Source organism: Gymnoscopelus braueri (assembly GCF_963280865.1).
Source record: "Gymnoscopelus braueri genome assembly, chromosome: 7".
In the NCBI taxonomy this organism is placed as follows: Eukaryota; Metazoa; Chordata; class Actinopteri; order Myctophiformes; family Myctophidae; genus Gymnoscopelus; species Gymnoscopelus braueri.
In genome coordinates this window covers 26,559,859-26,573,155 of record NC_137608.1, presented here as the reverse complement: position 1 = coordinate 26,573,155, position 13,297 = coordinate 26,559,859, and the positions used below count along the sequence as shown (strand labels likewise).

At 41.8% G+C, this 13,297-nt stretch overlaps 2 protein-coding genes across 2 annotated transcripts in view; one reads left to right on the top strand and one right to left on the bottom strand.

The window, feature by feature from the left end:
* grid2 (glutamate receptor, ionotropic, delta 2) overlaps positions 1-13,297 on the top strand; it is a gene marked incomplete at both ends in the record, with an annotated part of 751,979 nt that overhangs the window by 663,189 nt on the left and 75,493 nt on the right. The window lies entirely within an intron of this gene.
* Positions 9,895-12,302, bottom strand: LOC308089462 (E3 ubiquitin-protein ligase TRIM21-like). Its single transcript, XM_080434190.1, has 2 exons — positions 12,226-12,302; positions 9,895-11,740 (listed from the first exon to the last, which is right to left on the bottom strand). The coding sequence occupies exon 2, from the start codon at positions 11,729-11,731 to the stop codon at positions 10,094-10,096; it is 1,638 nt and encodes a 545-aa protein (XP_080290316.1). The 5' UTR covers positions 11,732-11,740; positions 12,226-12,302; the 3' UTR covers positions 9,895-10,093.

The following is a 13,297-nucleotide window of genomic DNA, read 5'->3' as shown; positions in this document are numbered from 1 at the left end:
CCATATATGGGCATATTGGTTGGATCGACGGTTCTGGACAACTGGATATTCGAACTACTCGACGGCGGGCATCGCACTGCCTCGAGCGAGTCCTTGCAGGTGCGCGCGCAGTTTAAAGTCGGACGGTCGGTCTCATATATGCACATGACCATATATGGGTATAGCGGTCGTATCTGTGGCTCTGGACCACGGGATCTCTGTATCTGTTAGTCCATGTCCCTTTTATGCCCATATATGGAGATCGCTGATGTCATCAGTATGTGCCCATATACTGTATGGGCATGTCCCCTTTTGTGCCCATATATGGAGCTGACTGATTTGTTTGCGCCTCATGCCATGACGACACATTGAGGTTAGACAACACACTCCAAATTTGGGCGTAGCTGAATTGGGAACTCCTTATATGGAGTCATAGTGACATGAGCCTGAAGATGTGGTCCGCCCGCCTGCCTGCCCACCGGCCAGTCTTTCCTTAAGCCAATTTTGATAATAGATAGGGGCCCCTCCCCCATCAAAATAAATAAATAAAAACATATTACAAATTTCACTTTCATTTTCCCCCAGAATATTATCACACTGAAATAGAACTGAACCCTAGAACTGATAAGGTCACCCCAATCAACAGAAGCATGGAAATTCCTCTTGCATTGGATCGCTTTGATAAAAGGCGTGTGTGTGTAAAAGAGAGAGAGAGTGGGAGAGATCGTGTGTGTTTGTCTGTGTGTGTGTGTGTGTGTGTGTGTGTGTGTGTGTGTGTCTGCGCGCGTGCGTGCGTGCGAGTAGGGTTTTCCTCATATTTCATTTATATACCATATCCACATTGCATAATCTATTTTGCCACCTGTTTTCTATCTATCTTACAGCCTCCATAGCAAGCACTGATGGTAATTTCTCTCTCTCTCTGTCTCTCACACACTCGCGCACACACACACACACACACACACACACGCACCTGTATTACATTTTCTCCCATAAGCCTATGGGTTCCCGTATCCCCCTACTCCCTGTGCTGATTTGTAGCAACGTCACAAATGATGACAAAGATTAGGCTCATTTGTACTCCCTGTCGTACAGTATGCGTAAGTTTTAACTCCTTCCTGTAACGATCCGCCTCACTTGCCATTTAAACGCCTCTCCGCCATCTCCATCTCCATCCGCCCACTCACCGTAATGACTGCAGATAAATGATAAAGATCACTGTCATTTCGTCTTCCCCGTCCTACCTACGTACTGTACATGTCTCCCTACTTACAATAAGGAGCTGATATAATGCAGCCCCATATACCTCCCTCCATTTACCATAATGACTTTTGCAGATGACGGCGTAGATTATGCCGATTTTCCCTTCCACCAGGTAGGGAACGACAGTAAATCACGCGAGGCCTCTTTAGACCCGCGCTCACTAGGTGTGTGAGAGCAGCGAGAAGCCTATCACGGCACTCTGGAGAACAGTCGACGATTGGAAGGGGAGAGGAGAGGATACACTGTGTGTGTGTGTGTGTGGGGGGGGGGGGGGGGGGGTAGCTGACACAGAGACGGGTGGACAGCCTTTAAATGCTGTGTTTTTTTTGTAGAACGTACACATATTTCTAGTGTATTCTCTTGTTTTCTTTTGCTTGGCTTCTCATTCCCTAATTAAAGAAAGAAGAAAAGAAATCACAGACAAAGACGATATAGAGACATACATCGTGGCAACACTATTTTGCTCTCTCTCTCTCTCTCTCTCTCTCTCTCTCTCTCTCTCTCTCACTCTCTTTATCTATATAAAACTTGGAAGTCTTCCTCCTGCCAATCAGACATGGTCAGGGAGTTGCCACGGTTACTGTGCAGGGTGGTTTGTGTGGTTGTGCAAGTCTGTATTGTGTGCTGTACTACATCAGAATCAGTTTGTGTAATGAGGAATTTGTGTCGGGGAGGTTGGCGCATCAAACTGATTTGAAATATTTACAGCTAGTGTTTACTCAAAATGTAAAAATAAGCATAAATCTATACTATAACAATGCACACCATACAGTGCACACTAGACTTCAGGAGCTGGTAGCAACATAGATGCATGGAGAAAGAAAGAAAGAAAGAAAGAAAGAAAGAAATATAAATTTTTCCACATGTTGAAATATAGCAGAATATACATGCCACAATGCACTTGGATGAATAAATAAATGAATTATTTCACTTGTATTGAGTACAAATCAAGTGTACTCGCACAGGCGGTAGCAGCATAAACATTCCTACACATACACTTGTTTATTTATGTACACCGTCCTGGGGGCCGTTAGGGGTGTGGTGGGGGCGGGGGGGGGGGGGGGAGAGAGCGAGAGAGAGAGAGAGAGAGAGAGAGGGGTGGAGAAAGACATTTTCTTGAACAGCAATTCACAGGTCTCCAGACAGCCTGAAGCAATGTGATCTCCTACACTGTTTGTACCCAGTGCAGTACATATACAGGACTATTATTTACCTCCCTTATTACTCTCTCTCTCTCTCTCTCTCTCTCTCTCTCTCTCTCTCTCTCTCTCTCTCTCTCTCTCTCTCTCTGGCTGTCTCAGTTATTATTTTTGATTGTACTTTTTTTTTTTGCTGATTTGCTGATGAAGTTGCTGTTAACCACCTTCAACCTGGCATCCATAGTTTGGCCATATTTTGGTCATTAGGAAAAATCCTTCAAGAGGAGGAAGGGATGGAGAAGGAGGACGATGGAGGATGGACAGGGAGAGGAGCAATAAGAAGTCCCTCAGAATTCTATGCCTAAAGGTTCCACAGTTGAGGATCTTGATATTTAACCCATTTAGACCGGGAAAGAGTCATTTTTAGATTTCTTTGGGCTATTCAAAAATAGCAGATCTACAAGCTCATAACGCTGCACCGAGTGCCACACTATGAGCTTGTATACAGTATCTGCTATTTTTGAGGAAAGAAATCGTGAAAATGTGTGCAAATCTTTGAATATATATATATACACTTTTAACTCAAATCTTTGCTTCTTGGGGTCCCTGGAACAAAATATTTTGAGATGGGGCCCGTGGCTAAATAGATGTCATTTTGGGGTCCTTGACATGAAAAAGTTTGAGAACCACTGATATATATATAGCAACATATATAGTAACTTTTTTTTTTAACTGTTAGGATTTAGAAGACATTTGTAGAATCCCCAGAAGCAAAGATTTTAGTTAAAAATGTTATATGTATATATTAAAAAATATGTATACTGTATATTCAAAGATTTGCCCAAATGTTCGTTTTTTTAACAAACAAAAAAAATTGCAGATCTACAAGCTCATAGCTTGTATATCTGCTAGATATTCTAGGAACCGCAAGCAAACTGACATACTAGCTCTTGATATATGATGGTGCCTGACCATTGAGGGCTGTGTAGGTGAGGAGGAGAATTTTTAATTTTATTCTGTTACCAGGAGCCAGTGCAGAGAGGCCAATGAAGCAGAGATATGATCAGTTTTTCTAGTTTCTGTCAGCAGCAGCAACAGCGTTCTTGACCAGATGGAGAGTCTTTAAGAGACTTATTAGGGCAATAATGACAATGAGTTATATAGCAATAATCCAGCCTGGAAGTAACAAATGTGTGATGTAGATTTTCTGTACCATTTTGAGACGGGATGTGCCTGACATCAAAGGTAACTCCCAGGTTCCTTACGGTGGCGCTGGAGGCCAGGGTAATGCCACACAGAGTCAGATTATCATGGGCCAATGTGTTTCTAAAGTGCTTAGGGCCAAGCACAATAACTTCGGTTTCGTCTGAGTTCAGAAGAAGGTGCTCTAGTTGTAGGTCTTCCAAGTCTTTTTACCTTTAGACATGCTTGAAGTTTACTACTAGCTGATTTGTTTCATCTGGCTTCATTGATACACCACTCTCTCTGTGTGCCCTGCCTCACCAGCTCAAAACCATCCAGTTTGATGGACTGTATGCCTAACACACTGCCCCGTCTACAGACATACCGTAGCGATATTCCTCTGCAATAACCCAGCTCCTGCTAAGACCAGAAAATGGCTCTCCCTCATTTTCTGTTTCACAGTGACGCAAATCACCCTGAAGGGAAAAAAGCGAAAGCTCTTTTCCCACAGAGTCTGAATAGCACATTACGATTCAACACAACGAACCCAAACTGCAAACACATTTCCCCGCTGTTACGATCGTCTGCCTGTGTGATGATGGCAGTGTTTTTGTATTGTGTGACCCAGACTTAAGGAGAGAGGAGATGAAAGCAGGGTGAGATGGCGGGAAGGAAGATGGAGGACGGAAAATGGGTTTAAATGTACACTAGATGTTAGTGCAGGAGCTGTGTGTGTGTGTGTGTGTGTGTGTGTGTGTGTGTGTGTGTGTGTGTGTGTGTGTGTGTGTGTGTGTGTGTGTGTGTGTGTGTGTGTGTGTGTGTGTGTGTGTGTGTGTGTGTGTGTGTGTGTGTGTGTGTGTGTGATGTTGAGTTGGATACATTCTCTGGCCTCTTCCAACTTTGTTGTTGATGTAGCCTACCTTTGGGATGGTTGCTGGGGGTTTGACAGAATGGCCAGAGAACAGATGAGGGAACGGCCGGGAGGGAAGTAGACAGGAACGATTTTTTGTAAAAAGTATGACAACACAGAGGGAAAAGAATATGCTATAATGTCCACAGGACAGTGGGGATAGTAGTGTTAGCTATAGACCTCAACAGTGACTGTCCATTTGTTTTGAACAGCCTAGGTTCTGGAAGTGAATTTTCAGAAAGTCCTTATAGCTGGATGTCTATTGGGAATGCATGCCCCCCTTGTTATGCAATACCCATTGTTCACATTGTCAGAGTACTTGGTGCAGAAAGAATTTTGATATACTCTATAGTTGACTACTGATGATGCGTCCCAAATTACAACCTAACCCCAGCTCCCTTGCATCCATCCATTCATCACCACGACGACACTCTCATGTATGTGCCTGCGCAAAGGCAATCTACATCTTATCCTGTGTTTCATAAACTAGTTGTTGACAGGAGAAAACCTTGTATGTTCAAAAACGTTATTCTTCGGGAAATTGAAAGGTTCCTGTGTTCCGATGCAATCAATGTAGTTATTATTTGCCCTCAAGATCTTGTTAATACTCATTGGTTAAACATTTCTAAAACCCACAGACAGACTTAACCACTTTCAAACTGGCGTGTATTGTTCATACATATTTTTAAGCGGGACCACAATAATATCCAGGGATGTGATATAAAAGTGTTTAATTTTTTTTTTTTTCATTTAGGCTCAACTTTAGCCACTTTTGCAATAGCTGTGCCCCTGACATTAGACATCCATCTAATTATCTGGCTACTGCGAGACAAGAATAGACGTTTCTCCTACGATTTCCTCTTGATGTTCATTCAAGGTCACATCCCTCTGCCTTGTAGTTTGTACCTCTGCAGCCCACCCAATTTCTTTCTTCTTTTTTATCCCTCCTCTCTCTCTCTCTCTCTCTCTCTCTCTCTCTCTCTCTCTCTCTCTCTCTCTCTCTCTCTCTCTCCCCCTCTCCCCTCTCCTTGTGGTTTGTCTCGTTTCTGACGGTAATCATTAAACAGCTAATAAGAAAATCAATGAAGTGCAGACATGGAAATGGCAATTAGAGAGCTGGGTTTCTTTCTATTTTTTTTACTTGTGTTTTACGTGTGTGTGTGTGTGTGTGTGTGTGTGTGTGTGTGTGTGTGTGTGTGTGTGTGTGTGTGTGTGTGTGTGTGTGTGTGTGTGTGCGCGTGCGTGCGTGCGTGTGTGCCCCTCACACACGCATGCATGTGTTCCTTTTCAGCAGAATTATGACTAATCTTCCGCAAATTACCGTTGGAATGATCCGAGACTGGCGGAGAGAACAGCCCCTACTGGGACACATCTATATCGCAAATGCTCTAATATATCAACATACTATTGATTGTGTAAATCGGCGAGAGAGGAGGTAAAAAAGAGAGCCGTGTGTTGTGGGGTGTATCCATCATGGATATTGTAGTACACTACATCAATGGGCTACAAAGGTATAATGAGTGTGGTAATGACTACATTTGTACCATAGGAACTTAACCCATTAAGACCGGGGACGCGTCTGCGTCATTTTAGATTTCTTTGGCTATTCAAAAATAGCAGATCTACAAGCTCGTAGCGCGGCACCGAGTGCCGCGCTACGAGCTTGTAGATCTGCTATTTTTGAAAAATTGTGAAAATGTGTGCAAATCTTTGAATATATATTTTTAAAGCTAACATTTGTAACTCAAATCTTTGCTTCTGGGGGGTCCCTGGAACAAAATATTTTGAGATGGGGGGTCCGCGACCAAATACATATAATTTTGGGGGTCCTTGACATGATAAAGTTTGAGAACCACTGATATAGCAACATAGGGTTTTTTTCAAAAAAAACTGTTAGGATTTAGAAGATATTTTGTAGAATTGTGTGTAGAATTGGCCTCAGGTCTTAATGGGTTAAGTGCTGCCGGGGTGCTATGAGCGGAGCGAGAAACCGCATAGGAATAGAGGATTAGAACGTGTCTTATCATCAGTCAGTCACTCACTAGAATACAGCTAAGTATATGGAGGCTCTCTTTAGTGATACGTCAACCCAGAGCATGTCTACTGTATCTCCAGTACATTTGCCACTGGAGGTTCTTTGCGCTGTACTTTACTACCTCTTTTCTGCAGTTGGATCGTTCCTCATTCGAGTAGGCGATCAATTGAATCCCAATCAACCGTGCACAAAAGGCATTAGTGAAATTAATCCCTGGCTCCGACTGGCTTTTTGAGGTTGTTGAATATTAACTGTTGCCTAGCAACAATGCCACATCCAATCAGTCACTCTTCTACTCTGAGATCCGTGAAAGACCTCTGGGGCTTGATCCTTTGTTGCTCGCGGTGCCGCACACTGAAAATAGCAGATCTTCAAGCGCGCACTTGTAGCTTGTAGATCTGATATTTTTGGTGCATGACACCGGCGCACAACCAATATAGATAATCCGTACCTGATTTATGTAAGCAAGTACTTATCTCCACGTCCAAATGCTTTAGGAAAAAAGTCTGTTATTTTCTTACCTTGGAGGGCCTTGGTGTTTTCAGCCTGGAAAAAAACACCCCGGTGGACACGGCCCCTTAATGTCCATTAAAACCCTATCAAATATTTCATGGTTATTAAAAAGACAGCAAGTGATTTGTGAATAGGCCAAAAAAAGAAAAGATGATTAATCCCTGTTTTTAATTTGTTTTGTAAAAAGCCTTTATTTCTATGGCTAATCCACCTATAGTGTTGTGGCTCACCGGCCTTCATCAGGGTGATTGCCAAAGAAAAGAAAATGTGTTCTGCGGTTTCCTGATTAAGGTTGATGATTAAAAGTAGCTGTCATGAACAGCTACTTTTAATGTATATACTTCGCGACTTACTTCTCCATTTACTCTTAACCCCCCTGTGGAGTCTAAATGGCTTTGTGGAGCTATTTTGACATACTCTATTTGGAATGCTTGTTAGCAACAAAGTGTAAACAGGAGCCTGTGTCATGTCGACCAGCAGCTGACTCTGGAGCTAATATTCTCTGTGGGACCACTGCAGGCACGAGAGAGGCAAATTATATATAGGCCTAACAACGCTGAACTTATGCTTGCCGTAAATAGCCGATAAACAAACTCAACGTGTTCCAACTTGAGTTGGGAAGTTTTTTTTAGGGCATAACATCTGCGCGCCACAAAGTATAAATTAGTCTTCACTCTTTAAGACAGTGCTGTGCCTATACTTCAGTGTGATAACTCTTTCTTACATCCCTGAAGTCCCGGTGCAATCTTGTGATGGATTGCCCAGAGCCAAACAAACAGCTTAAGATCAAATTTAGGCTCATCCACTGAGCCTGTTTCACATGCTGTCCTTGTCCTGATATGCCGAAACAAAACAAGCACAAGAACAGCTCAATTATTCACCCTCTCCCTCCTCAATAATTCATAGGCCTGTAACTCAAATCAAGCTCTAATAAGCCTGGGTTGTCAAGGATATATTTTTTGGCCTGTCATTTTAATTGTGTTTTTCATAGAGTTTGTTATGCAGTTAGCTACTTGCATTGTTGTCATTTATAATTGTGTAGAGAGGTGCTTGGGTCCAGGGACCCTCAGGGTTCATTGAGGGAGTTCCAATGGACCCTTACAGGCCTGTAACTCTGACAGTGTGCAATTGTAACCAAATGGACCCTCACAGGTCCTTGAAATTAACTAATTCACAGTTTTTCAGAATAGTCCGCAGCCAGTGACAGCGTTTTTGAATTTTTTTCACCTTTCAAGAGCCACAAAAAAATTCGATCGAGTGTCGCAAAAAACGGAGGAGTGTCTCTGCTTCCATCGGAGAATAAAAAGCGTGCCACCGCGACCCTCCATTCTTTATATTGGCTCTTGAAAATAGCTTGTTCTCGCCAAAAACGCTGAAAAAAAAACAAGAAAGCAGAGATTTTTTTTTCTTCAAAGTCCTTTAACATTAGATTAGACAGGCAACATTTGTTGTGTTCATGTTATTTCCGGGTATACTCTTTTCACCGGAAGTCATAGGATCACTCATAGGTTGGCGAACAGCGCCATCTAGCGTAAACACTGAAAACACTGTTTTGACGTCTTACACGTAATTGGCACCGTGGGCTTTGGAAGAAAATTACGTGTTGCACGTCATTGGCACTGAATGAGTTAAAAAGTTAAAGAACCAGTGGTGTAGACTAGGGACATAAATGCACTGATCTGCAAGCTGCAGTCAGGGGTACGATATAAACAACCCAGATAAAAAATATATACTAAATATTTGATAGCCTATTTTAAGAATCAAAACATTTACAAAAGCGTTCACATCTAAACAATAAAATTCCAATCATTCATGCTCCCATGGATATTTATTCTATTATTACCACCACAGGTGACCTTTTGAGCATCTGGCGCTTCCTCATGAGCTAGACGCTCCAAGTGTCACCTTTGGTGGTAATAATTGAATACATATCCATGGGATCATGACCTAGTTTAAGCATCAAACCACACAAAAGACAAAAACATAATTTAAGAAATGGAAACATTAAATAACACAGCAAATAACACTACTCATGATAACTATATAGTAGGTAGAAATTAGAAATTCATTTACAACTGTTTTCTACACCAAAGAGCACACACATTTCATTAAGTTTTACTGAACCATGCTGTGCGGCCATGACTATTTGGTGCAGTGATGTGTGTGTAGCCTCATTGTGAATTCTAGATGATCTGAGGGCATTAGTTTGCTTCTGATTATTCTGTCAAGGCTTTTCCTAATGGAACACCTCCATTAATGAGGGCCCCGGCCTTAATGATGCACCCCCCACCACCACAGTCCACTTCTCTCAGCAAGACAACTCACCTTAATGAGCCAGAGGGCCGGAGAAGTATTTATGCTATTTATGTTAGCAAATTAAAAAGACGAACACGAACACACACACACACACACACACACACACACACACACACACACACACACACACACACACACACACACACACACACACACACACACACACACACACACACACACACACACACACACACAGAGAGAGAGAGAGCATAATCAGCTGTGGTGTAAGACTACACCAAGACTACACGCACAAATATAGAGGCAATTTTGACCAGATTAAACAAAGTGTGCGTAAAATATTGACATATTTTTTGTTTGACATATTTTTTGTTAGATTTTTGTACATTTACATGCATATATTATTAAAATAAAAAAAAATAAACAACAAAAAATGTGGTGTGCAGGCTATGTATACGGTAGCTACATACTGTAAAGTAATTAATCATTAACATCAGCTGCACACTGTAAAAGATTTTATTATTAAAATCTGAATCATTGCCTGTCTCTAAAGTACAAAATAGATTTTTCAACTAAAACCTTCCAAGGAGAATGCCATTTGCAAACCATATTCGTTTTTTCAGACGTTTTTTCAGATGTTGTTAAATTAATTGAAGTTCTTAAAATATAATTGTTAAGAACATTTAATTTAACAATTGGATGGATTTGACAGTTTGATGAAAAAAGCTAACATGAACCTTAAATCTACACACTTGTCTTAAATCACAATGAATCTTTCAAGGAAAGCTGAGGATTAGTTTAATTTGTGTAACTGACAGGAGAGATGGTCAGAGGAGCAGAGTTTGTACCACCAATGTTGCTACAAGGAGTGAAGAATGTATAGAGTTTCTCAGTGAAGGTGCAACCAGTGAAAGAGTAGAGATGAACTCTGGCCTCCACATCATAAAAAGAGACCAGACCCTCCTCATAATCCACAAACACTCCCACTTTCTGGAGCTTCTCTCTTACAGTGAGGAGGACAGGAGGGTCAGCAGCCTTGTACTCATTTCCTTTCCTCAGCCCTATAGTCCAGTAACCCTTGTTCGGGGTCAATGTGAATACTCCCTGCCTGTCAATGGACTCTCTGGCCACACCTAATTCCCAGTTAGTCTTCCCTTTAACTTGAATCTCATAGTAAAACCTTCCTGAGGAGAAACTTTGTTTTCCTAAGACAGAATAAGCATTAGAGAATCTCTCTGTGTTGGCTGGAAGGTTCTTCTTTACATCTCCATGACTCACTTGTTTTCCATCCTCAGACAGGATGAGATTGCACTGTGCTGTATCAGGGTCCAGAGTTACCTCCACTGCATATTGCTGGATCCTCCTCAGCTCAGCATCACACAGCTTCTTCATCTCTTTACTGAGTGTCTTCTCCAGCTGAGCCACAGCTGTCCTCACAGTCCCCACATATGAAGACTGATGGACATTGACCTTTGACCAGTCCTTGGTGGGTGGAGGGATGTTGATGGATGTGAAGTTCTGGAGGAAGTGGAGGTGGTCTTCAGTGTGTGAGAGCTGCTTCAGCTCAGACCTTCTCTTATTTAACTCAGTGATTTCCTGTTCCAGCTCTTTAATGAAGCCTTCAGCCTGTTTCTGTGTTTCTTTCTGCTTCTCTTCAATCACATCAATGAGCTCAGCCTGGCTTCTCTCAATACAGCTCACCAGAGCAGTGAAGACCTGCACACTGTCTGCTATCTCTCTGTCTGCATATTTCTTGCTGAGCTCTACTGAGCGTTTGACCCACTGAATCTTCTCTTGTCTCTCCTGGATCATCTGCTGAACTTCAGCCTCTGTTTTTCCCAGCTCTGCCTTCTTTCCTTCATATTCCTCTTTCAGAGATACAGTTTGATGTGACTTGTGGTCTGACTCAGTGCAGAACTGACAAACACACATGTGGTCAGTCTTACAGAACAGCTCCAGAGGTCTGTCATGTTTCTTACACATAATGTCTTCCAGGTTCTTTACAGGGTCGATTAGTTTGTGTCGTTTTAACGCTGTGACTCTCTGATGAGGCTCCAGGTGAGTCTCACAGTAGGACGTCAGACACACCAGACAGGACTTAAGAGCCTTGAGCTTGGTCTCAGTGCAGACGTCACATGACACTTCATCTGGTTTAGCAGGTTCTTGGATCGTGTTGGATGTATTTTTCAGCTGCTTTGACTTCCTGAACTGATCAACCATCTCAGAAATGAAAGTATTGACAAAGATCTCTGGTCTTTTATAGAACCCTTTGTTACACAGTGGACACAGACATACATCTTTAGTGTCCCAGTAATGTGTGATGCAGGTTTTGCAGTAGTTGTGTCCACATGGAGTGGTGATTGGATCAGTGAACACATCCAGACAGATAGAACACAGGAACTGCTCTTCAGACAGGAGACTGCTGGCAGATGCCATTTATACACACTGAGAACAAAAGTGAAAGTCAAGTCAGTTGTATTTGTATAGCACATTTCATACCAGTTAGACTTAATGCACTTCACATAAAAAAACTATTATAACCAAAGAACAGCGACCCAACTTGCAGAACTCACGCACGCACGCACACTCGCGCACGCGCGCACACACACACACACACACACACACACACACACACACACACACACACACACACACACACACACACACACACACACACACACACACAATTTAGAGTCAAATGTTGTTCTTAAAGATACTTATTATTTATACCAAAACCCTTATCAAGCTAGTATACTTAATTTTTGTATTGTATTGTGAATCAATGCAAACACACTTTGACTTAACCTCACTGAAACACTTCATTGAGACAATTATGTAGAAGCACATAAAATAAGAACCACAGCAAATTATAAAAAGATGCGTTTTTGGTCTGTAATCTGTGCAGAAAAGCTTATGTAGCCTATGCTCACCTGTCAATGTCTGTAACTCCTTTCTGTTTATTAAGAATGCTGTTGATTTGAAGTGAAGTTGTTAAAAGAGAACTTAGTCACATTGCTGTGGTTTTTACTTTAGCTTTTGATACGTCATTGAGGTTATGCAACAGCAGCAGCTAACCCTTAACTCGTGTCTTCTTTCATGATGTGGCAAAGTGCAGATAAAATGCAGAACTCACGCACGCACGTACGCACGCACGCTCGCGCACATGCACACACACGCACACACACACACACACACACACACACACACACACACACACACACACACACACACACAATTTAGAGTCAAATGTTGTTCTTAAAGATACTTCTTATTTATACCAAAACCCTTATCAAGCTAGTATACTTAATATTTGTATTGTATTGTGAATCAATGCAAACACACTTTGACTTAACCTCACTGAAACACTTCATTGAGACAATTATGTAGAAGCACATAAAATAAGAACCACGGCAAATTATAAAAAGATGCGTTTTTGGTCTGTAATCTGTGCAGAAAAGCTTATGTAGCCTATGCTCACCTGTCAATGTCTGTAACTCCTTTCTGTTTATTAAGAATGCTGTTGATTTGAAGTGAAGTTGTTAAAAGAGAACTTAGTCACATTGCTGTGGTTTTTACTTTAGCTTTTGATACGTCATTGAGGTTATGCAACAGCAGCAGCTAACCCTTAACTTGTGTCTTCTTTCATGATGTGGCAAAGTGCAGATAAAATGCAGAACGCACACACACACACACACACACACACACACACACACACACACACACACACAGACAGACAGACAGACAGAGAATATAGAGCTTTAACTTTTTTGCCCTCATACAAAAACAACTTAACCCATTTAACTCAATTAATAGAGACCATAAATGAAGAGAGAGAAAGGACAAGGAATAAAAAACTGTATGGAGGCAAGTTGCAGAAAGTAGATTTTTGATAGACAATGCTATAAATTTGGGGGGAACTTCAACACAGTGAGGAGATGAAAGATGCACCCATGAACGTGGAGGCTGATTCAGTTTCAATAATAGACTGTAAAAAAAATGGAC